This window comes from Bidens hawaiensis, unplaced genomic scaffold (assembly GCF_021521415.1).
Source record: "Bidens hawaiensis isolate Kalapana, Puna unplaced genomic scaffold, B.hawaiensis_p1.1 tig00010780_1, whole genome shotgun sequence".
NCBI classification, from domain to species: domain Eukaryota; kingdom Viridiplantae; phylum Streptophyta; class Magnoliopsida; order Asterales; family Asteraceae; genus Bidens; species Bidens hawaiensis.
Window position 1 is genome coordinate 109,290 of NW_027491828.1, and position 27,668 is coordinate 136,957.

Consider the following 27,668-nt stretch of genomic DNA (forward strand, 5'->3'; position numbering starts at 1 on the left):
CCGGAACCGAACCGGTTCCTACCCGTTTTTGGTAGGAACCTGACCCTATCTGATTCAACCCGATGATCCGTGACCGGTTCTTGCAATTCTGAGTGGGGGCGGGTAGGAACCGGAACCGAACCGGAACCGGTTAGGAACCGGTTCTATCTGGAACCGGTTAGGAACCGGTTCTAGCCGTTGGATCGATTAAGCCGTTGGAAATCGTTTTTTTGAAAGTTTTTTGACCGTTGGGGTCAAAAATAGCCGTTTTTTGGCTCCCCCAAGCACCCCACTACTAGTATAAATAGGTATTTGGTGTCATGGGTTCATCACAACACTCAAAACGCAAACCCGAACGCAAAAAAATACAAAAAAACGCTATAACAACGTTTTGAGTTCTCTAATCTCTTGTTTTCTCTTCTTCTATATTCATATTTGTTGTTATGGCTGCCTCACAATCATCGGTTGGTCAAGGTTCCAACGCCGAACCAAGTTTCGTTCGTATTGTACCTCATAATCGTAATCAAGAGATTTGGTGCAATTGGGATTTGGTTGAATTGAGTGACCATTCATTGAAGGCTCGGTGCGAGTTTTGTGGGGTTTATTTAAACCCACTTTCGAATTCAAATTTGAAGAAACACATCGAAAAACCGTATTGCAAGGCGTTGAAAAAGAACGTCGATTCGCAACAAACGCAAATGGATAGTGAAGGCGGAATATTTACATACCAAATTGATCGAGTTCAAGATCGTATGGCGAAGTTTGTGATTCAAGAAGCTTTGCCGTTTAGCCACTTCGACAACCCTCGCTTAACCGCCATGATTCGAGATACGCTTCAACCACAATACACTCACGTAAGTCGTCATACTCTTAAACGTTATTGTTTAAAATTGTGGAAGAAGGCCAAAGAGGTACTAATTGCATATTTTGAAAATATAAATATGGAAATAAACTTAACTAGTGATGTTTGGTCGGCTCCACATGGTCTACCCGAATCTTATCTTTGTGTCACCGCTCATTGGGTAGACCCGTCATCGTGGGAAATGATGAAACGCACCATTGCTTTCGAATTTTTTGAGTATCCACATACGGGAGATAATTTGTTTGAAATTTTAGATTATGTTATAAAAACTTATAAACTAGAAAATAAAATATTTTCAATGGCATTTGATAACGCGTCGAATAATACATCGGCGGTTGATAAATTAAAATTAAAATATACGCCGATTTGCAATGGTGTATTTTTTCACTCAAGGTGTGTTGCACATATCATTAATTTAATCGTGCAAGACGGACTTGCTTCGGATGAGGTTACATCGGTTATAAACGATTTTAGACTAATGATACATGAAGTTTTTAAGAAAAGTAAAAAAAGACAAATGGATTATAGAAAATTTTGTAAAGATACGGGAAGAAAAGCTTTGGGAGCTAATTGGGATGTACCTCATCGATGGAATTCCACTTGCATAATGTTTCAAAGTGCTTTGGAACAAAGAGAAACTTTACAAATGTTTCATTCTAGTCTTGCCGAGAATGATTTGGCAATCCCCTTTTCAAATGAGAAATGGGAAATTATCAATGACTTATCGACTTTTCTTGAAGTTTTTAAAACATCAACTACGAAACTATCGGAAACGTATTATCCGACAAGTCCCTTGGTTCTTTCGGAGTTATTTTTAATGGTTAACAATCTTAAAAAATTTGAAAATAAAAGTCCAATGTTTTCAAACATCATATTACCAATGAAGTTTAAATTAAAAAAATACTTTCTTGAATTGCCACCGGTTTTTACTTGCGCCGCCGCTTTACACCCAATGTTAAATGTTACGGGGGTTGAATGTGTGATAGACGGAATTTTTTCAGCCTTAGATATGCATGAAATTGACCCAAACTTTTCAACAGAGGCAAAAAATTATTTTAACTTGAATTTTAAATTTATGTATGACTTTTATTTAAATAAATATGGGTCAAACATACACATGCCTATGCCGGGGGGGTCTTCATCAAGTTCAAGTGCTACTAGAGTACGAGATCCCATGATTAGCCTTATGAACACCGTTCGCAACGTAACGGCTAAAAAACAAAGGGGTAACACCCCTTCAAGCGAACTAGGAAGGTATAGTGCAAATAATTACTCTACCGGTTTATCCGAAGAGGAATATGGCACTTTTGATGTTTTGGCTTGGTGGAAGGTAAAGGAAACCGAGTCTCCGATTCTTGCCACCATGGCCCGTGATTTACTAACCGTCCAAGCTTCTACGGTAGCTTCGGAATCCGCTTTTTCTCTTAGTGGCAGGGTAATATCGGTGAGAAGAACAAGACTAAATTCGGAGTCGGTGGAGATGTGCATTTGCTTAAAGGATCACTTGGACTCAATCGATCGTATTAAACACTTAACCACTCTCGAAGATGAAACACCACTTGATGTTCGAGTGCACGACGAACAAGAAGACATTTCTACAAGTAATTCCGAGGAAGAAGTCGCCGCTCAATAATTACGACGAACAAGAAGGCTTTTCTAGAAATAATATGTCACAACTTTATATTTATAAGTTTAATGTTTTGTTAGTTTGTTTTTGAAGATTTTAAAACATGTAACCTTTTTTTTTTTGAACTTCTTAAAGTAAATAAAATGAATTTTATGTTAATTGTTTTGTTTATTTTTCATGCTATACAAATACGAATCGTAGTTTAGAATCCAAATCGCAAACGAAAAACGAAAAAAAAAAAAAATTTTACACTGTAACTGGTTGGAACCGGTTACAGTGCAGGAACCGGGTTAGGAACCGGTAAGAACCGGTTCCATAGGTTAGGGGTCCGAGGGTGGGAGAACCGGTTCGGTTCCCTAACCGGTTCGAGCCTGGAACCGGTTTCAAAGGAGGTTTTGAATATAGGAACCGGTTCCGGTTCCTAGTCCTAAACCGTTTTGAACATCTCTACTCCCACAAACCACAAAATCTCTGGCAACACAAAATGACTGTTTTTTCTTCTAGGTCACCTAATTTACAATTTTGTTATGCTAATGTAGAACGATTTTACTTCGCTTAACAATTATAATTCATATAAGCACAATCATAAATTAATTATAAGCATATACCAAGTAGACTAGATTTTGGTACAGCACCTTTATTCACATGAGGGTCAACTTCAACAAATTGGGTTGTTTTGAACTTTTGACACATCATAAGAGACTTATGGAAAAAAAAACTCGGGTTCATTCATATGGTAAGTTTTAAAAGGGGTTGGCTAAATGTAAATATATAAACAACTAGGTTAGTTACCCGTGTGCTAATAAGTAATTTTTTTTAAATAATTACATAATGTGAAATACAAAAAAATGTATCACATATATAAAAATATATTATACGGTAAAAAATTACACATTACGCAATTTGGAAATAAAAAGTTAGAAAATTCATAAATCATAAATTATTTCTTTGTTATTTTCTATATCAAAACTTAGTTGTAAATGGCTACTTTTTTAAATAAACTCTGGACCAAATTTCATTCTAATCTTAAACTGTTTTGACATGAACAATGTTTGAAACTTTAACCGGTTAAAGAAACCCACCCGTTTCGTATTGGTTACTTATAAAAATCTATTATTAATAACTAATGCAATATATTTTATATTAAACAAATTAACATATTTTTGATGGTATTAATTCTTTTAAATTAGGATGAAAATTATTAAAAATTCAAAATGAAATATTAAAAAGAGAAATGTAATTAATATGAGAGAGGAGGAAAAATTTTGTAAGGATCAATATAGTGATGACATGTGACATTAGAAAATTTTATTTATTAAATATAAATAGTATAGATTTATGTTAATTTTTTTTTGCTGTTAAATATTTGGATAAATAATATACTATATGTAGTCAACCATTGGCAAATATACAAAGTTTTGAGCTACTAATTATTTGTAAAAGATTATTATTTTTTTGTAAATGAACTTAAGGCGCACTCGAGGGGCGTGGACTATGGAGGGTACGAGGGGTCGGGTGTATACATATAGACAAAATAAGGATCATCTCTTCACATCATCTTAAATCTCGGCACACTGGCGCCAGAAACATCAAGGTCCAAAAAACGTTAATTATTATTACGTTGTGAAAATGTTGTTTCGTTTTCGCGTAAGTTGTTATTTTCTTCCTCATCATTCGCCATAAGGAATTGTGAAGCCTGTATTAAAGTGGGTCCATGGGAAGTAACATCTTGAGGCTATGCAGTTGCAAGGTCTCATGTCCACTAATTCATCAAGTGGAGAAAGATCACCAAGTAGAATGAGCCACCAATTGGGTTGAAAATAAATTATGGACCACTTGTGGTTCATGGTGGCTAGGTTGGGTTAGGGTGAAAACATATGGGTCTGGACCTGAATCACTCAAGGAGTAAATGGTATAAAAAACAAAACATATTAATTGGCCATAATAATAAATTAAAACAAACACCGGTTAAAATATATTAGTAGAAAACTATAAAAACAAGTCATTTTTAGGATGTGATATATCTGTATAGTCTTGTGATAATCATCGCTATAGCGATGATATATATCGGGCATATGCTTAATTTTCCTCGTGTATCATCTGTTTATATCCTATTATAGGCTTATAGCGCTATCAAACTCTATACATTCTATATGGTTTGTTGTATGGCGTGTTAGTCGTGTTACATGTATTACCTTTCAACTTTGTATCTTTAGAATCGCATTAAAAGTAACGTATGTGCAACTTAAAAAGGAACCAATATTTTTTATTGACGCATAAAGAAAAACTTACTAAACAATTACGTACAATACAAATGGACTACTATTTAGGATAAGGTTTTATTATGTCTTCGACAAATGCAACAACACCTAACATGTTTCTTGGTACAAACAATTAGTCAAAGCATTTGGGTAGAATCACCCAAACACTATGACTCCCATGCGTATATAGTAATGTTGTAGCATGCAAATATTAGTATTAATTAATAACTCAAAACCTTAAAATAATTACAACCCACAAATCACTACACGACTCCTCATCTTGTAGTACACAATGGAGTTGCTTTATTTACTAAGACTTGATGCTATGGGCGCTATTGGGGGCATTATTGGGGCTTCGATGCCCCTGCACACCACAGAGGGGCGCCTTTGAGGGGGCGTTGAAGGGGGAAAGGGGCTTTGGAACACTGGGCGCTAATGGATAAATGGTGGGCCCTTTCTCTCTCTCTCTCTCTCTCTCTCACACACACACCCCTACATACATACATATGTGTGTGTGTGTGTAATGGGCGTCCTAGGGACATTAAATCACAGTGGGGCATTATAGATTGGGGTTTTGATGCCCCAGGTACTCACGTGACGCTGATGTGGCACTGTGGAGGGTTTTCGATGCCCCCCACCTTAGAGGATAGTCTAATAAAATCTTTTACGCTTCTCTCCAACATGCCATCATCATCAAATGGATCTTAGATGAGTTGTGTTTTCGGTATTATGGAAGATGAAACCATCATACTCTTATTGAGTCTAGTAGGTGGCGTATGCCTCTAGCGTAGCCTTCTCGAAACAAACATCCTTTGACATCACAGTATCTCTTCCTCTTGAATAAACTGAACTCGCTGTTTGAGATATCAATTTACAAAAATTCTATCTCTGTCGTTTGCAAGGATTGAACCCACAATCTCACATTTGTAAAGAAGGAAATCATAACATTGGTGATTGGACCATAAGTCATAGATAAAAACAATAAAGTTCTAATTAAACAAATTAATTACAAAAGACCCATTTTATGCAATCTATTGGTCAATTGTGCTATATTTTATGCACAACAAACATCATACAAAGACTAAACATATAAATACTATCTAACAAAGAAAAGATACCACCAAGGATCACTCATAGTCTCATAGTTTTTTGCCATCTTCTACTCGATTAATTAGCTTATCTCTCCCTTATGTTTCATTTTCAAGATAAGTTAATTCAAATATGTAATTAGCATTCGGTTCTTTTATTAAAATATAATGCAATCCAATATATCTACTACAAAAAATTTATGACATATACTTTCATCTTATTTCAATAATTTCTTAAGTAAGATATCATACGGTGCACATTATTATTTTTTTGGACAGTACAATAGAATGCCACTAGCTACGTACCAAAGAATAAAACAATTACAAGAACAAGAGTGGGGTTTTCAACCATTTTTACTCCTAGTTGATCTTAAGTACGGTTCCTATTCACATACCATACGAATGAACAATTACAATAGTTTCAAAAATCAAATTAATTTTTTATGGAGTTTATTGTTTACTCCCTTGAATTAAAATAAGCCATTGCGAATTGTATCATAAATAAAAAACTATTTTCACAGATATTATGTATTTAAGGAAAATATTAGCAGTTTCGAAACATGCATAAATTCATAATTCTTTGTTGAAGTTTGGTTATAAGTTCATTAAAAACGAGCACATAATGTTATCCCGTCTAAGTTTCATGACATGTCGGGTCAGATAAGAATTGGGGGGTCATTTGGATGTTATCCCTTTCTTTCATACATCATGTGCTTATCTTTAAGAATAGCATGCTTACTTAATTTTGCTAATATTTCAAGTCTCAGATCGATAATCAAACACGAAGTAAACGACTAACTCTTACAATATCTTAAATCATAACTCCGTTTGACTCTTGATGAAGCATAACTTGGTTGCATCGATCTAGATGAACCCTAACTCGGTTGCATCCCACACTATCTAAAGTCTAATCATAACTCGTTTTATATATACTAACCTATCTTGCTAGCCAAAACATTATCTATTATAATTTCATAACAATTAGAAAACATGTTGTAATTAAGAAATATAACCATCTATGACCGACTAGCCATTATTGGTCCCTCAAGTTCACAGACTTTTGACATGGAGTCCGAAATTACGTCAAACAATATTTTCACTAGATATACATCAAACATGATGAGAACGTGATTATATATAGTTGTCACTTGCGGCTCAATTTCTACAACAAGCAACTTGAGTAGTTCTCAAATCAAATAGTAACCTTTAAATTTTGAACGTTAGCAATAATTTTGAAGTACATGGAGAATGAGTTTTAACCCATATCTTTTATTCTTTTAAACATATATACATAAAATATACAACCCAAAAATAAAATAATTAATATAACTTATAAGTAAACTAAAGTAACTATGTTTTTCCAAATAAGAAATGAGTTGAACAGCCATTGGACAGACCATCTATCCTGGCCCTAACCCACATGCACATGGACCCACAAAAATCCTCATGAAAGAAAGTTAACCAATCAGAAATCAGAGTCTAGGATTACCCAAAATAACTCAACGAATCAGCAACTTGATGAGACCAATTCATGGGTCCACAAACCCTAATCTCCAAATTTCCTTCTTATCAATGAACCCCACCACACCAACACACGACCACTTGAGCCATGCAATCACAATCGTGACTTTTGGGGACCAACAAGCAATCAGTGGTTATATTAATCACACTATTTTCGTATATATATATGCAATTCAACAAGCCCTCGCACTACACTAGCTTTTGACATTTTAGCTTAGTATAATTAAACTAGTTTTATTCGTACCACTTTCTTTCTTGCTTGCTTTCTGTTTTGATTTATTTCGTTTAGTCATTTAAAAGATAAGTAAATCCTCATGATTGTTGCAAAGAAAACCGCGAATGCGGTTGGAGGCAAAACAGCTAGGGCTTGCGACAGCTGTGTGTGCAAGCGGGCACGATGGTATTGCCCTGCTGATGACGCTTTCCTTTGCCAAAGTTGTGATGCCTCCGTGCACTCAGCTAACCAGTTAGCTGGTCGGCATGAGAGGGTGCTTCTAGAGACAACACCCTCTAAGCTGTTTGGTTCAGGCGAACCATCGCCTGAACCAACCTGGCACCAAGGGTTCACCCGTCGTGCACGCACCCCACGACAACGAACAAAGTGTTCTCATAAGTTAGATGTAAAGAACGATGGAGTGAGCTCGGGGCGGCTTTAGTTCCTGAAATAGGCATTTTAGAAGCATCATTGCTTGATGATGACGAAGAAGAAGAACTTTTGTATCGAGTTCCGGTGTATGATCTTTTTGAAAGTGAATTGTGTAATGATTCTAGTGAAAAGGGTAGGAGCTTGAATTTTATAGGGGAAAGCAAGAAAGAAGATGATGCATGTGATTTGGATGATCTTCAAGGGTTTGATCTTCCAAATGATGATTTGGAGCTTATGGATTTTGCTGCCGATGTTGAAAGCTTATTAGGGAAGGGTTTTGATGATACATCGTGTCAGATTGAAGATTTGGGGCTGACAAATAACTATAAAGATGATGAAGAAAATTCTAACTACATAGGAGTTTGCTTTGATGAAAATAGAGTGAAAGTTGAAGATAAAGAAGTAGAAGAACTTATAGGTTTTGATTTGGAAGCAACAAGAGAAACATTAGATAATTGGGACTTTGATTATGATACCTCCATGATGATTAAAGAAGAGGAGAAGAAAGTGGTGGCTGACATCGCGGGGGAGCATATGACGATGGTATCAAGCGAGCATCGCGATAACCCAAGGCCGAGAACATCAAGCATAATTTTGAGGCTTAATTATGAAGAAGTGATTAATAGTTGGGCTGATCAAGGTTCTCCTTGGACAAATGGAACCCGACCCAAACTCAATTCTGATGGTTCTTGGCCTGATTTCATGGTTCTCATCTCTCACTATTTACTTTTTAAAAATATATGTATGTCTGTCTGTCTATCTATCTATCTGACTGTTTGTCTGTATTATCTTTACGTTTGTCTATCTACATGTCCATGTATCGATCTATTTCTTTTATTGATTTTTTTTGTTAACTAAGTATGTATTTGCTTATCAAGAATTAATGTATTAGGGGTTACAGTGGGCGGCGAATGGCAATTCGCCATATGGAGGTGTAGGAGGAAGCGATGGTGGGCGAGAAGCTAGAGTGTCAAGGTATAGAGAAAAAAGAAGAACAAGATTGTTCTCAAAGAAGATACGATACGAAGTGCGAAAACTAAATGCAGAGAAAAGGCCAAGAATGAAAGGAAGATTTGTGAAAAGAAACCTTTGATCAAGAACCTCTTGCAACTTCTAGTTTTTCAACTAATGTCATCAAGATTCAAGAACTAGATCCAAGAACAAATAGGCTTTGTTCATTAGTCTCTTGTTTTCCTACTACAAACCTTCCAAATTTGCTTGTTTCTTGGCAAGACCAGGAAGGGTAATTAGTTCTTTAAATATCTAGTATTATAATATGGTATATATGTGGTTTTGTTTCATCTTTCATGTGATCTATGATGTATATGATTATAATGAAGCATATATATAGTTATTGCAACTTGAGTTCAAGACAAAAGGAACTTAGGCTCGATTGATGTTTATTTTGTATAGTTTTGTGTATGATTAAGAGTGATTACGAGTTAATTATATATGATGTTTGGTATAATTTGTTGTTAAAAATATCTCGCATATTGCTAGGGGAAACTTAATACATTTATGTGACAACACAAAGGCCAAAGCCACCTAAAAAAGGAAAGGATATGTGAAGTGGTGTTTGTCTAATATGGCACTAACGTTATCCTACTTTGTTGGTAGTAAACATCACAGCAAGAAATCAAAACATGACAAACTAAAGATAAAAGCAAAGACACTCAATATAATAACCTTAGCTGTTTTTTGAATTATATCCACACTTTCTTTTTCACAATGAGATATTAAGTTTCACAATTGGAAATGCATTAGATCGACATGGACACCTAAAAGTTTCATGAAAAACAATCTTTCAAAAGTTATAAAGTTCCTACTGAATGATAGCTGTAAAAAAATTATAACAAACATTGAATCGTCACCTGAAATGTTGCAATGGTTCACCCCTATATAAAGGGTTTATTTGGTCTAATTTAATATCAAATACAACGAATTAAAGTTTCACATAAAAAATTCTTTGCATAAACTTTATGTTTTATTCGGTTATTGATTTCGTGTATCCACGGAATATTTTAATCTGAAAGTGATAATATACACGATTAAGAAACCAATCAAAGTCTTCTTCTTTAGCGGCAAGACAATAGCGGCTAGCGGGGACCTTTTAGTGCAACATGTCACCGAAATACCTTTAGCAACGACTTTACAAGCTATTATCAAAGAAACTCTCAGGCTTCATCCTCCATCTCCTTTTCTTATACCACATCAAGCAATACACGATGTTAGAGTCCTAACAATGCACACGTTTTATGCAATGTTTGGGCAATGGGCCGAGATCCAAATATCTGGTCAGACCCAGAAAAGTTCATGCCGGGGAGGTTTTTGGACGTTGAGATCGATTATAAAGGCCAAGATTTCGAGTTTATTCTTGGTGCTTACAGGAGGATATGTCCAGGTTTTAATTTTGCTCATAGAATGTTGCATATAGTGTTGGGATCTTTGATTCATAAGTTTGAATGGCTTGAGGGAAATATGAGACCACAAGCTTTATATATGGAGAAGTTCGGCATCACATTATAACTAAATGTACCACTCATGGCCATTCAAATCAAACCGTGAACATTTGTAGATAAAAAGTTATTTGATCAACTATATAAATCTTTATTAATCTTAAAAAAAGCTACTGCAATTTTAATGAAAATATATAAAATTTTGAAAAGGTTAGGAATTTGTTAAAAAAATAATAATTGTATTTTGACAAATGTACAATCACATGTATATACCTCAAGTCAACACCCAAGAATAGTTGTTCATCTATTAAATTAAGAAGCACGTTGTAATCTTTAAAGAAGCAAACATGATAGAGGAAAGATCTTCATGTCACAAGTCACAACCTATAAAATAAAAATTTGTAATTTAAACAAACCAAAAAGAATTGATTAATTTAACGTACTCTATATATAATTTGCCGATTTTTAAAATTTTCAACTTTTGTACTGTTGGCTATTGATATTCCAACTAAGAATATCATTGCCGGTGGTTCTCTTTTAAAAATAGTTATCATGGGACATTTAATTTGTTAAAAAAATTATCGGTGTTAAGTTATATCTGAATTTTAAACTGGTGTTTTAGGACTTTTGATTTGAAAGAGAATAATACTAGGTGACTGATGTAAAACTTATCTCGAACTGAAGCACCGTTTCGTTGTTTGGATTACTTTTTCGAAGTAACTTTTACATTAATCAATTCGTATCATCCTTCTGATCAAAAGCTTTAAAAAAGAGTTCGAAATTCAGATAAAACTTAATGCTCTCAAGTTCTTTTAACAAGGATTTAATGAGATAAAATTTTAAAATGTGGGACCTTTGACAAAGATATTCTCATTTGAGATTATTAATTATTACTAATTATATAAAGTTGAGATTACTAAAATTCAATTTATGCAATTTGCCTGTATAATTTGGTCTCCATTGCCTACGAACAAAATTGCAAATCTTTCATTTGTTATTCTTTTTGTTTTCGTATTTAAATATTATTTACCAGTTTCTAATTCAGTATTCCATTTTCTTATTTTCTTATTATTATTTTAACTTTTAAACTTGTATTTTTAACTTTTTAGTTAATTAAACTGCGCTGACTTAAAGAAGGATTTGTTTATGTACATTGATCCAGTTGACCATTACTAAATTAACATAAATAGAATCAAATCAGGCCTTGATTAAGATCGCCTAGGAATATTAACAAACACACTAACTATTTTATCAAAATCAAATAATATGAAGATATTATTATCGTTTACTTGGATTAATTATTTGACTTAAACTCACTATAAATAGATTCATCTTCAAGACATCAATCACACAAACACAAGTAGTCAACCTATGGATTATCTTAGCTTTTCTCTTATACTTCCTTTCCTCTTAACATTCACCTATGTTATCACAATCTCCTCCCGTCGCAACTCGCGGCTTCCCCCAGGACCTTTCGCGTTTCCAATCATCGGAAACCTTTTACAACTTACCTTTTAATGTCACTTAAGCTTGGAAGTATGACAACCATAATTGTCTCATCACCAGATATTGCCAAAGAGATCTTTCAAACACATGACATTCGTTCTCTGGCCGATCAGTACCAGAATCAGCCAGAGCGGCCAACCACTATAAGTACTCCATAGTGTGGTTGCCAGCCGGAGATCATTGGCGAAGACTTAGAACAATAAGTAAACAATATTTGTTCTCCATGCAACGTCTAAATGCTAGTGAGCTCCTACTCGAGGAGAAGGTACGTATGGTTCTACTAATAATAGTGTTGTCATAACATTTCAGACACGACAAGATGATCATTTTGAAACAGAAAATTAATAAAATAGTCTTGACTTTTAAAATTACTAACTAAATATAACTTTTTCTCATAGTGGATTTCAATTTGTTACACCAGGTTTCAAATCTGGTGCAAGTTGAAAAGGTATGTACCCGCCTCAACATCGAGCGGGGCGGGTCAACCCACAAGATATATACAAGACATTAGAAATCAAAGATATTATCAAGGCACAAAGCCAAAACTTATGCGCACAGCGCATATCGCATATGCTCAAGCATCACATGCTTGCACATATCACATATGCTCAAGCATCACATATGCTCACGCATCACATATGCTCATGCATCACATATGCTCGCGCGTATCACATGCTCACGCATCATATATGCTTATGCATATCACATCGTGCGTGGCGCATCCGCGCGCGGCGCATATCACATGCTCGCGCATCATACATGCCCACCCATATCACAGTTGCGCATGGCGCAGCTGCGCGTGGGGCATCAGCGCGTGACGCGTATTACATGCTTGTGCGTTTCACATCTGCGCGTGAGAATAAAGAGAAGACCTCGCGCATCCTCAGGATGGGCGCATATCACACATGCACATAATCAACCTCGTCCTTATCCAAATCAGGATTAGGGCAACTTTGATTGTGCACGTCAGACAACCTTCCAGAAGGCATCTTTTTAAGGAATAAGGATATGCTGATGTTGACAGCTGCTAAATGAAAGGTGGACAGCTCAGCATGACTCATGGGTTACCACGTGATCATAACCAATGAAAAAGCACCAGGTGTCTCCAGGGACACGTGGCGCAAATCGATTGGAGGAGGCCAACAAAACCCTAATTTGGTCTCAGCTCAATCAGTGGAAACCCTAGCACTATAAATACATCATAACTTACACAGTTACAGACACATTGATTCACATTGAAGCATATTCAATTACATTCACTGACAGACAGCTCTAGTCAGTTACTTTCTCATATACACAGAAAGACAATCACATAATCATACAGAGTAACATACAGTATTCAGCTATTAAGCAATACTCTCCAAATTCCCTTACTCTCACATTATCATCTTCTCCTACATATACTTATTCTCACGCCGGAGGGTTACCCCAAAGAGGACCCCTCTGTCCCTTTCTGAGGGGTAAGTAACGGCGCTGTTCATTTTGTAGGTGGAAGAACACTGATCCAGAAAAACCATCGGTGAAGAATCGTAACCACACCCGAGGAAAGTAGATCTGCTACCAGTGTGTAGATCCACGTTTCTTCATTGGCGCCATCCACTGTTACAAACGGCAATCAGATCTCATCAGATCTACAAAAAAAAAAATCAATCACCATGGTTTCTGGCGTTCATAACGTTGATCAAGTTCTGGAGGATATTGAACGTGGGGATGTTAATGAGGGACAGCAGTTCCTGAGGGGGCCGCGTGATTCTACGCGCCCCACCAGTAACCGTCCCTTCATCACAACTCCTCACGGGCAGACTGAAACTCCTCCAGACGATCTCACGTTACAAAATCTTGCTGGCGCAAAACAAAAAGGACCAATGGGTCCAGAAGATGAAGCGAATGATCCTAAAGAATGGCTCATAAGCGAGCAGCGGCGTCTAATGGACAAGTATAATGAGATGGTCAAGCAGAAAAACCTAGCCGACATAACACAAAGGCAAGCGTTTGATAAGCAGACTACAAAAAGGCCGCGCGCGCCGGAAGAAGGACATTCTGTTCACACTGCACACACTGAGTTCAGTGATGAAGAAGTGCATAGCATGAGGAAGACGCGAGATACTCATGCAGGAGGCTCACAACTCCGCGCGCCTGTGAACATGGCGCCTGCAGCCAGAGCAGATCTGGATCTGCACATGCCGTACAGCCCGCCAGTGAGGGGGCAAGTAGACGTAACCACGCCGTACAGGCCGGCCATCTTAGTGAAGCACTCAAAATTTACTGAGCGCATCGCTAAGGCCCCCATCCAGCACAAGACCAAGATGCCAAGTGGTCTGGGCAAATATGATGGCACAACAGATCCAGATGACTTTTTGCAAGGTTTCTATAACACGGGAAACCTAGAGAGCTGGACGATGCCAACATGGTGTCACATGTTTGCCCGCTGCCTTACGGGCGCGGCGCGTGTCTGGTTCGAGAGCTTGCCGACAGGGCAAATTGATGGGTTTGAGGAACTATTGGAAAAATTCCAAGCCCACTTCGTACAGCAGCGCAGACACACGCGCGATCCTGATGACATCATGCACTGCGTGCGCAGAAATGATGAAACGATTGAAGACTACATCACTCGTTTCAATCAGGAGTCCCTGGCAATCGGGGGTATAACAGAGCAGCTCCTGCGCGTGGCCTTTATACAAGGCGCGCGCAGTGATCAACTCCGCCGAGCTCTCGTAAGCAAAGATGGTATGCCCACCACTTGGGCAAAACTAATGGAAGCATCGCGAGTCTTCGCGAGAAATGAAAAACAGATTGCCCAAGATAGGGCAAGAGAAAGAGCGCATCAGGCTGAATCACCGCGCAACAAAGAGAAGAGGGCCAAACAGAACTCTGTATGGTCCAGGTTGCAGCCAACAAGTTTTTCTTCCGCAGAAAAGCAAGCGCAACCAACCTCACCCCAGCCCCAAAAAGATGTTCGTAATCGCGGGGAGGGTGACAAGAGGGAGGGCGGCAGAGATCCTAGCAGACCTCTGCCAAGAATATGGACTTCCCTCACTAAAACACCTTCACAGGTGTTAAGTACTGAGAATGTCCAATTCAAGCCCCCCAAGCAACTACACTACAAGGGACCGCAAAACAGTGGCAAATATTGTGAATTTCACAGGTCCCCGGGCCACAACACCGACGCATGCCATCATTTAAAGGATGCGATCGAGAAGGATGTAAAATCAGGCAGGCTGGCTCACTTGGTGAAAAACCCAAGAATAGAAGATGAGCAACCGGAAGGAGCCTCTGCCAGCAAGAAATACAAAAGAATCTGTGTGGCTGAGGGGGGACGACAAGGGCAGACGTCAAAAAAGAGAAGCGCGCAAATCAACGGAGATTGGCGCGAGCAGCAAGTTATCTTCCCAAGAATCAGGGGAGGCCCTTCAATAAGCAGTCCTCTCGTCATCACCACACACATTGTTCATTACGAAGTGTCAAAAGTCCTGGTGGACACTGGAAGCGAATCTGACATTATGTATGAGCAATGTTTCAGAAAGTTAGACCCGGCAGACCAAGCGCGGCTCGAAATTGTGAACGCACCAATCTGTGGTGTTTCAAATGAAATCATCCATCCCCTAGGTCAGATTCAGTTTGAACTAACTATGGGGGATGATGAGCACAAGCGAGCCGAAGTTGTCAACTTCTTGGTCTTGCCCACCACGTCATGCCACAATATGATCCTGGGTAGGGGAACGATTGCCCAATTTAATGCTATACCGTCGCCGGCGCACGGCGCATTGGGGTTCCCTACACCAACAGGCGTAACATTTGTTTACCGCGATCATTTGTGCGCAGTGACAAGTACGCCGAGGGAAGGGAGAATGAAACTTCCAATGGCGGACAATGCGCCAGAGAAGTGGATTTTAAACCCAAAATTCCCAGAGCAAACGGTCACAATTGGCGCTACCATTTCAGACGAAACGAGATTGAGAATGAAAAGGTTGCTCACAAAATACACGTCGGTCTTCGCGTGGCAACACTCCGATATGACTGGGGTCCCGCGAGACTTGGCGCAACATTCTCTTAACACGTTCAAGTCGGTGGAGCCAATTGCTCAGAAAAAGAGAATCATGGGGGATGAAAAGGCGAAGGCCATGAATGAGCAAGTCGAGGACCTGTTGCGGGCAAACATCATCCGCCCGATCCGATACCAGACGTGGGTAGCCAATCCTGTAATGGTAAAGAAAAGCAACGGGTCATGGAGGATGTGTATTGACTTCAAGGACCTCAACAAAGCATGTCCGAAAGACTGTTACCCCCTCCCAAACATCGACGCAAAGGTGGACTCCGTGGCGCCATTCAAGCTCAAATGTTTCCTGGATGCCTACAAAGGTTATCACCAGATTCAAATGGCACCACAAGACGAAGACAAGACTGCCTTCAGAACCGACAAGGGTGTTTTTTGTTACACAAAAATGCCCTTTGGTTTAAAGAATGCGGGCGCCACCTATCAGAGACTTATGGATTCGGTTTTCAGTGAACAAATCGGAAGAAATCTAGAAGTCTACGTGGATGATTTGGTGATCAAGAGCAGGGAGGAGATACAAATGCTCAAAGACATCGAGGAAACTCTTCAGCGCCTAACGGAAGTTAACATGAAGCTCAACCCGAGCAAATGTACTTTCGGCGCGGAAGAGGGGAAATTTCTTGGCGTAATGGTCACTAAGGATGGTTTCAAGGTGAACCCTGAAAAAGTGGAAGCCATCCTTGACATGCCTTCACCATCCACCATGAAAGAGGTTCAGAAGCTGAATGGTAGATTGGTGTCAATCAACAGGTTCCTAGCGAACCACGCCAGCAAATCTACTCCATTCGTTAACACTTTGAGGAACTGCTTGAAGAAGAGCCAATTCAAGTGGACGCCTGAGGCTGAGCAAGCTTTCAGTGAGATAAAAGAATGTCTCATAAAAATGCCCGCGCTCACAGCTCCACTTCCTGGCGAAACCCTTACATTGTACTTGTCAGCTGGAGACCGCGCCATCGGCGCAGTATTATTGGTGGATCGCAAGGGGATCCAAACGCCAATATACTATGTGAGTCGGGTGCTGACAGATCCTGAGACGCGCTACTCCATCATGGAAAAGTTAGTTTTGTCACTAACACACGCGTCGCGCAAGCTTCATAGATATTTCAATGGTCATCCCATTGAAGTTCTGACTGGTTACAACATCCAGCAAGTCTTGCGCCGTCCCGCGCTCTCAGGAAGGCTGACAAAGTGGGCGCTGGAATTAGGAGAGCACACGATCTCCTATAAGCCCCGTCCAGCAATAAAGGGTCAAGTTTTAGCGGATTTCATCACGGAAATTCCAGAGGGAAAGGTTGAAGAAGCTCAGCGCGAGGTAGACCCTCAGCGAGCAAATGATGAAGAAGATGTTTGGAGGCTATTCACTGATGGAGCCTCCCACAGCGAAGGGTCCGGCGCAGGCCTCAAGCTGGTGGACCCTGATAATCATGAATATACTTATGCTATTAGGTTGGACTTCAAGAGTACCAACAATGAGGCTGAGTACGAAGCCCTGCTGGCTGGTCTGCGCATTGCGCGCAAGTTTGGAGTTAAAAGGCTAGAGGCCCATGTTGATTCATACTTGGTAGCAGCACAGGTCAATGGCCTTTATGATGCCAAGCAGAACACCATGCCTCTATATCTAGAGCAGGCGAAAAAGCTCACCGAGCAATTTGACAGCTTCAGAATCATTCATATTCCGCGCAGTGAAAACAAATCTGCAGACGCGCTGAGTAAGATGGCATCAACCAGTTTTGATCACTTTGGCAAAGATGTCAGGGTGGAAGTGATGAGCAACCCGTCAGTGCAAATGCAATCTGTCCTTGTAATTCATACAACCCCTTCATCCTGGATAACTCCAATAATGGAATTCCTGAAGGAGGGGAAGTTACCGGACGATCGCGCACAGGCGAGGAAGATAAGACACAAGGCGCAGAACTATGAACTACTTGATGGTACATTATATCGACGCTCTTATCTTGGACCGCTCATGAAATGCCTGGATGCTGAAGAAGCAAGCTATGTTATTAGGGAGATTCACGAAGGAATCTGCGGAGTACACGCTGGCCCGCGCATGGTGGTTGCCAAGGCAATGAGCGCAGGCTACTATTGGCCAGGCATGTACTTGGATGCGCTAAAAGAAATCCAAAAATGCAAGGCATGTCAGAGCTACGCGCCAAACACCATGCGGCCAAAGAACAACTTGATTCCAGTGACCTCCGCATGGCCTTTCCACAAATGGGCCATTGATATTGTGGGGCCCCTGCCGCAAGCGCAAGGACGAGTGAAATTTTTGGTAGTGGCAGTAGACTATTTCACAAAATGGGTTGAAGCCAAGCCACTAGCAAAAATCACAGCTGAGGCGATGAAGCAATTTATCTGGACCCACATCATTTGCCGTTTTGGCCTTCCTATGGAAATTGTGAGCGACAATGGCAAACAATTCACCGACAGGAAGATATCTAGCTGGCTCAAAGAATTGCACATCAACCAAATTTTCACTTCGGTCTACCACCCTCAGGGGAATGGCCAGGTGGAGCGCGCAAATCAGAGTTTGTTAAATGGGCTGAAGAAAAGGTTGGAAGGAGAATCCCATTCTTGGATCGAAGAGTTACCTAATGTCCTGTGGGCGCACAGAACACTAAGCAAAACTAGCAATGGCGAATCTCCGTTCAGCCTAACCTATGGGACAGAGGCTGTGATCCCAGCAGAAATTGGATGCCCATCCCATAGGGTGCTCATGATGAGCAAGACTGATAACGAGCGCGAAAGAAGATTGGACCTCAACTTGCTTGAAGGGCGCAGAGAAGCGGCTATCATCAATGAAGCCAAATACAAGAAAAAGCTGGAAAAATATTATAATCAGCGAGTTAAAGAATGCCACTTCAAGAAAAATGATTTTGTCCTTCGAAACAATGAAGCTAGCCGCGCGATACCCCCAGGAAAAATGTCCCCAAATTGGGAGGGACCTTATCAAATTTCAGAAGAATTGGGGAAAGGCGCGTACATTTTAAAAGATTTGAATGGAAAAAAGATACCGCGCGCGTGGAACGCAGCACAGCTTAGAAAATGCTTCATGTAAAAATTCGAATATGTAATCAAGGCTTTTAAGCCATCATGAATGATGATTCGCGCTATCTTTCAATATTTGTTCTATTACCTTTGCATACATGTTTCACACTTCCTTTATTAATTTGGAGCAATATGACAACACTATATTGACTTCAAAACAAAATAAAACGAAGTAAAACATACATGCGCGAGCCTCAGCTCAAACGCGTTAACGAGTCTAACTCTAAAACGTCAGGGCCTTAGCCCAAACCTACGAGCCTTAGCTCAAACACGTTAACGAGTCTTAACTCTAAAAACGTCAGGGCCTTAGCCCAAAACAAAGAGCCTTAGCTCAAAACACTCACAAACATCCATCTTACATCCCGCGCAGCCTAATCATAAAAATCCCTAAACACAACTAAGGCAAAGTACATGCCAAATCATAGTTGTTGAGGTCTCAGGTCGACGTCGCGCGCGGAATCATAGTGGATATCTGAGTAACACATGCTGACATGTAATGGCTAAAACTCATAATTCCATATAACAAACGCGCGACAACGACGCGCAAAAAAGGAATAGTGAAAAGTCATCGCGCGTGTCAGCATAAACAAGATACTGCGAAACCACTTACAAAATAGGACTATGGTTAAGTGAATAATTTCCTTACAACCTTGTTCTTATTTTAACGTGCAAGCATATCTTATATCTATACAAGCAAACATGAAGAGATGAATGAAAATGCGCAAGATGTGAAAAAGGGAAAACAAATTTCATTCCATAGCATTGAAATTTACAAGTGTGATGAGTTACAAATTACAAGTATAACAAAAAACAAAAAAAAAAAAAAAATTTAGAAAGATGAAGGGCTTCTCAAGTCTCCACGTCGACGTCAGCCACTTCATCACCCTCATCATCTCCCGCAGCATCTGGCGCGGCCCGCTCCTCATCTCCAAACTGACCATAGTCAAGTTCTTCCTCCTCAATGGAGTCTTCTATCACGACGGTGTCAGGAGCAGATTCTTTCGCCGCGCCAGAGCCGCTGGCAGGGGCAACATCCCCCGCGCCACCATCATCGCCACCAGCCCTCTCGCATTCATCGAGCAACTTCTTTAGCGCGCCGAGGTCGGGCTGGTCAGCAAGCGCAGCTATCTGCAAATCATTAGAAAAATATTGAGTACAAAACACTTGGAAAATTAATCAAGAAAAACTCATTAAGGTCAAGGTACCTGCACAAGGATGGGGATTGGAGTATTCATATACTTCTCCCCCACCGCGGCCATGTCCGCGCAGGCCGCGTCGCTCTTGTAAGGGTAGTCGGATGGGTTCTTCTTCAACATGCCATATTCATACCCATCCGTAAACCCTTCAGCTCGACCCACCAAGCGCGCGGAAGCATTGCAGTCCATCACAAGGGCTTGAAACTCGGCAGAATATTTCATCGCCAAAGCGCAACGAGTCATGCCCTGTGACACCAGCCATTGGCGATCCTGCGCGAGGCCAGCAACAGACGTCTCGAGGGCAGGAACCTGGGAGTTTAATAACTCAACAGTTTCTTTGGTCTTTTTTAGCTCCTCTTTATCAGACGCTGCTGCCGCCAAAAATTTTTCTTTCTCCGCCTGCGCAGCATCAAGTGCTTCCTGGCTAGACGCTGCCGTCGCCAAGGCCTCATCTCTATCGGCCTGCGCGGCCGCCAACTCCTTCTTCAGGCGCGCAACCTCACTCTCCAGTGATGATTTCTCAGTGATACTCTGGACGATAGCTTGGTCACGCGCCTCCGCCTGCTGTTCCAAGACACGCACTCTCCGCGCGTACTTGGCAACTTCGCCCTCCGCCATCTGCTGCTTCTCCCGCGCAGCTTGGAGCTCATGCCCGCGCTTAATAAAGGCGGTGTTGGCACTTGCTCGGTTTTCGCTGAGCTCCGCCTGGAGTTTCTCAGCTCGTGCGCGAGCATCAGAAAGGTTCCAGGCGGCCACCTTAGCCTCTTGCTGGGCTGCCACAAGAGCATCGCGTACTTTAATATAATCACGATGAAGCTCTTGGGAGGCAGCAAAGAAAGCCGACCCAGCGAAAATGTGATCGTTGAGCAAATCAGCGCGGGTGCGCCCCTCCTGATACCTCCTTTCAGTAGGAGGCACGGCATGAGCCCAGAAGTCCTCGCATACGCCCATGGATTGGAAGGAACTGTCTTCATTAATATTCCATCTCGGGCGGTAAACGTGGTCACCTTCCTGCAAAACACAAGAAATGTTCTAAGTCATAAAACATACTTATATGGAGGTACGCGCAGCGGAGCAACAAATTAAAACATACCTGCGGGGATGAAGCAGAAAAGTCAGCGCCAGCCCCACCAGAAGTCTGCGCTGCAAAGTCTTGTGGCATCGCAGGGCTGGCGCGGTCTCCCAAGGAGTCTTCAGCTTGAGCCCCCTCATCCTCCTCATCTTCTTCAATAGGCCTCTTCTCCTGCGACCTGGAGGGCTCCAAACCAGTCTCGCGGGGAGGGCTGCGTGTAGGAGGAGGCGAGGGAGGTCTCGACGCCGCCAGTTCGGCGCGCAATACGGTTTCCTGCTCCTTTGTAATCCCAATAAGGGGAGACTCAACACTAGCAGGAGCAGGAGCAGCCGGCGCCAGGAGTGTCACCAGCAGCTTGTACGCCAGCTACAACTCCTATGAACAAATCAACAACAAAAAATGGTTTATGACTTGATCAAAACAAAAACTTCAGAAGACAATGGCGCAAAACATACCTTGGCGCAATTCTGTTCGCGCGGCGAACATCGCCATAAAGTTCATTCTACCTTTTTCTGAGGGTAGAACAGGGGACTTCGAGGCAGCCCCCGGCGCAGCCTCAGCACCTTGTTGCGCCTGAGGCTGATCTGCTACCGTCGCCGGTCCTGCAAACATTCAAATGCAAAAAGATTTAATAATAATTCAATCAGAATAGCCCTCATTGAACCATTATGGGTAAGCAAAGTATACCTTTCGCAGGCGCGGCACTGCTTCTCTCTTCAGCAGCGCGAAGGGAGGAGGTCACGCCACCATACCTCAAGTGGACAGGAGGTCTGCCCACTTTCACAGGCAGGGAAGCTAAAGAAACCTTGGTGGTAAACACCTGGGTTTCCTCAGGTCCCTTCCTTTGAGCATGGGGATGAGCGACAGGGGTGTCATCTTTCTTCTGTTTCTTACTGGCCCCTGCGCCAGATTTCCCCTTAGCTTTGCGTTTTAATAGGGGCGCCTCCTCTTCCTCTTCCGCGAGCTCCAGCTCGTAGTTTTCGAGCGCATCTACAAATACAAGCAACAGAACTGTTAATAAACTTTGGTATTCTAAAGGAATAAGCATAAGTGCGAAGGCTTACCAGGCGCGTCGCTATCAAAGTCAAATTCCAGATCCACAGGGATGAACATGTCATCGAAGCGATCTGGGAAACCAACCTCCCCAGCGCCAAGCGCGACGGAGCCACCCTCCACTTGATCATCATAAGCGGCGTGGATATAATCCTTGGTGACTGCGCAAAAACAAGTCAAGTGATATCAGCAAAAGAATTATGTTCGCGCAGAAAAAGAAATAAAGCAATGAAATAAACTTACACAACCCGTCGACTTGGATAACGGGCTCAAGCGCGCTGTCGGCCCACAGCTTACTCATGCCGACCCCCACCAGCCTCCTCGCGAATTTTCTTGGCGGGAGATGGTTCGGCGGTCAGTTTCTTAACCCAGGCGCCGGTTGGGTTCTTAATAACATCCGCATCCGCGGGCGCAGAATCGATCGCGCGCATCGTCATGCGGATGGGGATTACACCAGCCCTGATGTAGAAGAACCTCTCAGACCAGTCATGAAGGCTCTTGAATGACACGGTGCTGCACTTAACCTTCTGACTGCGAGGAATAAAGGAGATCCAAGAATCTTGGATCTTGGGCTTGTAAAAAAATTGAAAGCGCCGAGGGGTGGGCCCCTCGCGCTGTGATTTGCACATGAACTCGAAATGAGTCATGCGCACAAGTCCAAACGGATGGACTTGGGATATATGAATCCCGAAAACCGTAACACCGCGCCTACAAACCTTGTCATCGAAAGACGAAGGTTGCAGTGGGTGAAAAAATGGGTGTACAGTGAAATATAGCCGGGAGGCGGGTCCGCCGCCGTTTGCCCGGCCACAGGCAACATGCAGCCAAACACAGGGGGAAAACCCTGTGACGAGATGAGGCTGTCGAGATCGGCCTGCCTCAATTTGCAGGGGATTTCATTCCACCTTTTCGTGGCCTTGGTCCTCCCTACTTCCTCCGATGTGGTCTCAACAACCCTCTTCCCCTTGCCCTTTTGCTTCAATGTCGACATCACCACAGATTTCACACGGCGTCTTCGAGAGGCAATAGAGGTGATTGAGGGGTTAGAGGAGTCTGAACTATCAGACATACAACTGCAGCAGCAGATAATCGAGGATTCGAAACGATGAATACACTCAAATCAGAATATGAAAGGCAGAAATTCGAAAATTAGCAACAATGAAGATGAAGATAAAAAATTTCTTAAGGGCCTGCTTTTATAGGCCCAGGAGAGAGAAATTTGGCAACTGATCGGATTTCACGCGCCCCCACTCGCAGCTGTAAGCCAACGTGGTCGCGGCACGTGTCCTTGACACTGTTCGAGGGGACATGAAAACGTAACGGAACTGCCACGGAGCAGAGACGCGCCCCCACTCGCAGGTGCAAACCAATGCGAGCGCGACACGTGTTCAAGACAGCTGTGCGAGGGGACATGAAAGGCAACTGTAGCACCTCGAGCACACGAAACGTCTGACACGTTTACGGCGCACGTCACCACCAACTAACCACGTGTTTGGACCCTTCGTTTCAACCAACTGGATAGAACTTCGCGCAACGATGGAAACAACCAAGAAAACGACAAAACCCCATTAAAAGACCAAATCAGTAAGTCTAATATCTATCTTACCGCGCTCGCGCGAGATAAGACACACATTAGACTGGGGGGGCTTGAAGAGGTATGTACCGGCCTCAACATCGAGCGGGGCGGGTCAACCCACAAGATATATACAAGACATTAGAAATCAAAGATATTATCAAGGCACAAAGCCAAAACTTATGCGCACAGCGCATATCGCATATGCTCAAGCATCACATGCTTGCACATATCACATATGCTCAAGCATCACATATGCTCACGCATCACATATGCTCATGCATCACATATGCTCGCGCGTATCACATGCTCACGCATCATATATGCTTATGCATATCACATCGTGCGTGGCGCATCCGCGCGCGGCGCATATCACATGCTCGCGCATCATACATGCCCACCCATATCACAGTTGCGCATGGCGCAGCTGCGCGTGGGGCATCAGCGCGTGACGCGTATTACATGCTTGTGCGTTTCACATCTGCGCGTGAGAATAAAGAGAAGACCTCGCGCATCCTCAGGATGGGCGCATATCACACATGCACATAATCAACCTCGTCCTTATCCAAATCAGGATTAGGGCAACTTTGATTGTGCACGTCAGACAACCTTCCAGAAGGCATCTTTTTAAGGAATAAGGATATGCTGATGTTGACAGCTGCTAAATGAAAGGTGGACAGCTCAGCATGACTCATGGGTTACCACGTGATCATAACCAATGAAAAAGCACCAGGTGTCTCCAGGGACACGTGGCGCAAATCGATTGGAGGAGGCCAACAAAACCCTAATTTGGTCTCAGCTCAATCAGTGGAAACCCTAGCACTATAAATACATCATAACTTACACAGTTACAGACACATTGATTCACATTGAAGCATATTCAATTACATTCACTGACAGACAGCTCTAGTCAGTTACTTTCTCATATACACAGAAAGACAATCACATAATCATACAGAGTAACATACAGTATTCAGCTATTAAGCAATACTCTCCAAATTCCCTTACTCTCACATTATCATCTTCTCCTACATATACTTATTCTCACGCCGGAGGGTTACCCCAAAGAGGACCCCTCTGTCCCTTTCTGAGGGGTAAGTAACGGCGCTGTTCATTTTGTAGGTGGAAGAACACTGATCCAGAAAAACCATCGGTGAAGAATCGTAACCACACCCGAGGAAAGTAGATCTGCTACCAGTGTGTAGATCCACGTTTCTTCACAAGTGACGCAGGTAATTCAAAATGGCTTAACATATTTTATTATTTTGGCGGTAAATTTATTCACGCGCAAGAGATCAATGCATGGTGCATTATATTGAAGTTGATGCGCCTGATCAATGAATGCATTGCTTCTCTCTATATACAAACATATAAATACATATAAAAAGGACCGTCCCTGAGAATATGTTCTATAAGGCTTAACGAACTAAATAAGTAAATGCTTTTTTTTCAACGACGATAAGTTTTAGTAATAAACATAACAATTAACAAAATCATGATATTAGAATAATGACTTTATGACCCAAATAAACTATAGTATTTGGGTATAATAAATAGCGGGCTTATAAAAAATCAGGTATTCTAAATATATATATAATGTTGAAATTTTTTAAACTTTTTGTGTCCCTGAAAATCACGTGCCCCGGCCTGATGCCCATATTGCCCACCCTCAAGGCCTCGCTGACGTATAAAATTGATAAATGACATAAACCATACGTAATTGATATGCAAAGGTTCTATAAAATAGCAACTTGTTATTCGTGGAATTTAATTACATTGGATGACTTAACTGATGAAAATGTTTCATTATATATATTTGTAGGTAAAAGAGTTTCTTGATCATGTTAGTAGTTGTTGTATAAGTGGCAAGGCCGTAAACATAGGTGGAATTGCATTTACGACATCACTTAATGTTCTCTCAAACATAATGTCCTCTATGGATATCGATCAATATGATTCCGTGTCATCACAAGAATTCAAGGATACCGTATGGGCTGTTATTGAAGTTGCTGGGAAGCCGAATGTAGCTGACTTTTTTCCAATTCTTAAATCGTTTGATCCTCAAGGATTAGCGCGACGTGCAGAGGTTTATGGTAAGAAGATATTGTCAATCATTGATAGGATCATCGATCAACGGTTGCAAACAAGATCATATTCGTCATTACATCATGGTGATCATGCATTAAAAAGTGACGACGTGCTAGACTCGCTACTTAACCTCAACCAAAAGGATGAATCCGAGTTCAGTCGAGATGACATGAGACATTTTTTCTTCGTAAGTAAAACATTTTAATTAAGTATGTCAACATATTGGTCAAAGTAATTGTTTTGAAATATGAAATATGAAAAATATATGGTATATATGTTTAAATTGTCGCACCATATGACCAATCTCACAGTGAATACATTTCTAGCTGCTAGACATGGAACACATAATTTCCTATTTTCACTTAGTAGGCCATATGCCAAGTAACTTTTGTTGAAAAATCTTGACCATTGTAATTAATCATTTATTAAATTTTTGTAGGCTTTATTTATCGCGGCAACTGATACAACATCGGGCACGTTGGAATGGGCCATGGCTGAGCTTATTCACAACCCAGAGAAACTGAAAACGGCAAAGTTAGAGATCACCAAACTCATGGATAAAAACACAATACGAGAATCAGATATCTCACAACTCCCTTATCTACAAGCTGTTATAAAAGAAACTCTTCGATTGCATCCCCCCGTCCCGTTTCTTGTTCCTCACCAAGCTATACATGACGTAGAAATCCAAGGCTTCACGGTGCCTAAAAATGCACAAATCTTGTGTAATGTGTGGGCGATGGGGCGAGACCCAAAAGTTTGGTTAGAACCAGAAACATTCATGCCAGAGAGGTTTTTGGAAGTCAATATTGACTATAAAGGCCAGGATTTCGAGCTCATTCCATTTGGTTCTGGTAGAAGGATGTGTCCGGGGTTGAATATTGCACATAGAATGTTACATATAATGTTAGGTTCTTTGATTCAAAAGTTTGATTGGAAGCTTGATGAAAACATGAGGATTGAAGATATGGATATGGGTGACAAGTTTGGGCTTACTTTGCAAATGAATGCGCCACTCAAGGTCATTCCACTAAGATGTTAATGGCTTATAAATTAATATATTTGTATTTTTTTTAACTAGATATATCATATATATATATATATATATATATATATATATATAGGTATTGTTAATGCACCTCTTTGGTTTCATATTCCACTTCTTCTTTCATTCTTAGTTGCTTTGTATATACCCCAATGTAATGTGTTAATGCCAATGGTAATTATTCATATATATCATCATGTATCATTCTTTACTTTTGCACTCAACCAAGAGAATAATCCTAAACACATTCAAGAGTTACTTCAGTAGAAGCACCAACAAAATAACATGTTTCATATATCTCTAATGTCAAACTAAATCATGAAAACTATCTAAGTTGGAACTTGAAAGCATTAGAATCAACTATTCTTATTAATAATGGGATTACTACAATACATAAACTCAAAATACATGCCATGGATCAACTATCAAGAATAGTGGCAACACTTTGACGGTAATGTATTAGCTTTTATAAACGATAACCCCTAATTACCCATTGCAATCACCGCAACTAAGGCTTCCTTAAGGGCCTGTTTCGCTTTTCCGATCAATGGAAACATCTTAAAACTTGGTGACAAACCCAGCGCTCTCTAAAC

At 41.0% G+C, this 27,668-nt stretch overlaps 1 protein-coding gene and 1 pseudogene across 2 annotated transcripts; both read left to right on the plus strand.

Annotated features, from left to right (window-relative positions):
• Positions 1–7,241: 7,241 nt before the first annotated feature.
• Positions 7,242–9,344, plus strand: LOC143536318 (zinc finger protein CONSTANS-LIKE 16-like; annotated as a pseudogene). The gene is made up of 2 exons (XR_013135869.1): positions 7,242–8,689; positions 8,877–9,344. The product of XR_013135869.1 is annotated as a zinc finger protein CONSTANS-LIKE 16-like (transcript).
• A 911-nt stretch (positions 9,345–10,255) lies between these two features.
• On the plus strand, positions 10,256–27,110 carry LOC143536282 (cytochrome P450 76T24-like). The gene is made up of 4 exons (XM_077030315.1): positions 10,256–10,385; positions 12,345–12,394; positions 25,765–26,217; positions 26,470–27,110. Exons 1-4 carry the CDS (start codon positions 10,256–10,258, stop codon positions 27,070–27,072), a joined length of 1,236 nt encoding a protein of 411 aa, XP_076886430.1. The 3' UTR covers positions 27,073–27,110.
• The last annotated feature ends 558 nt before the right edge of the window (positions 27,111–27,668 follow it).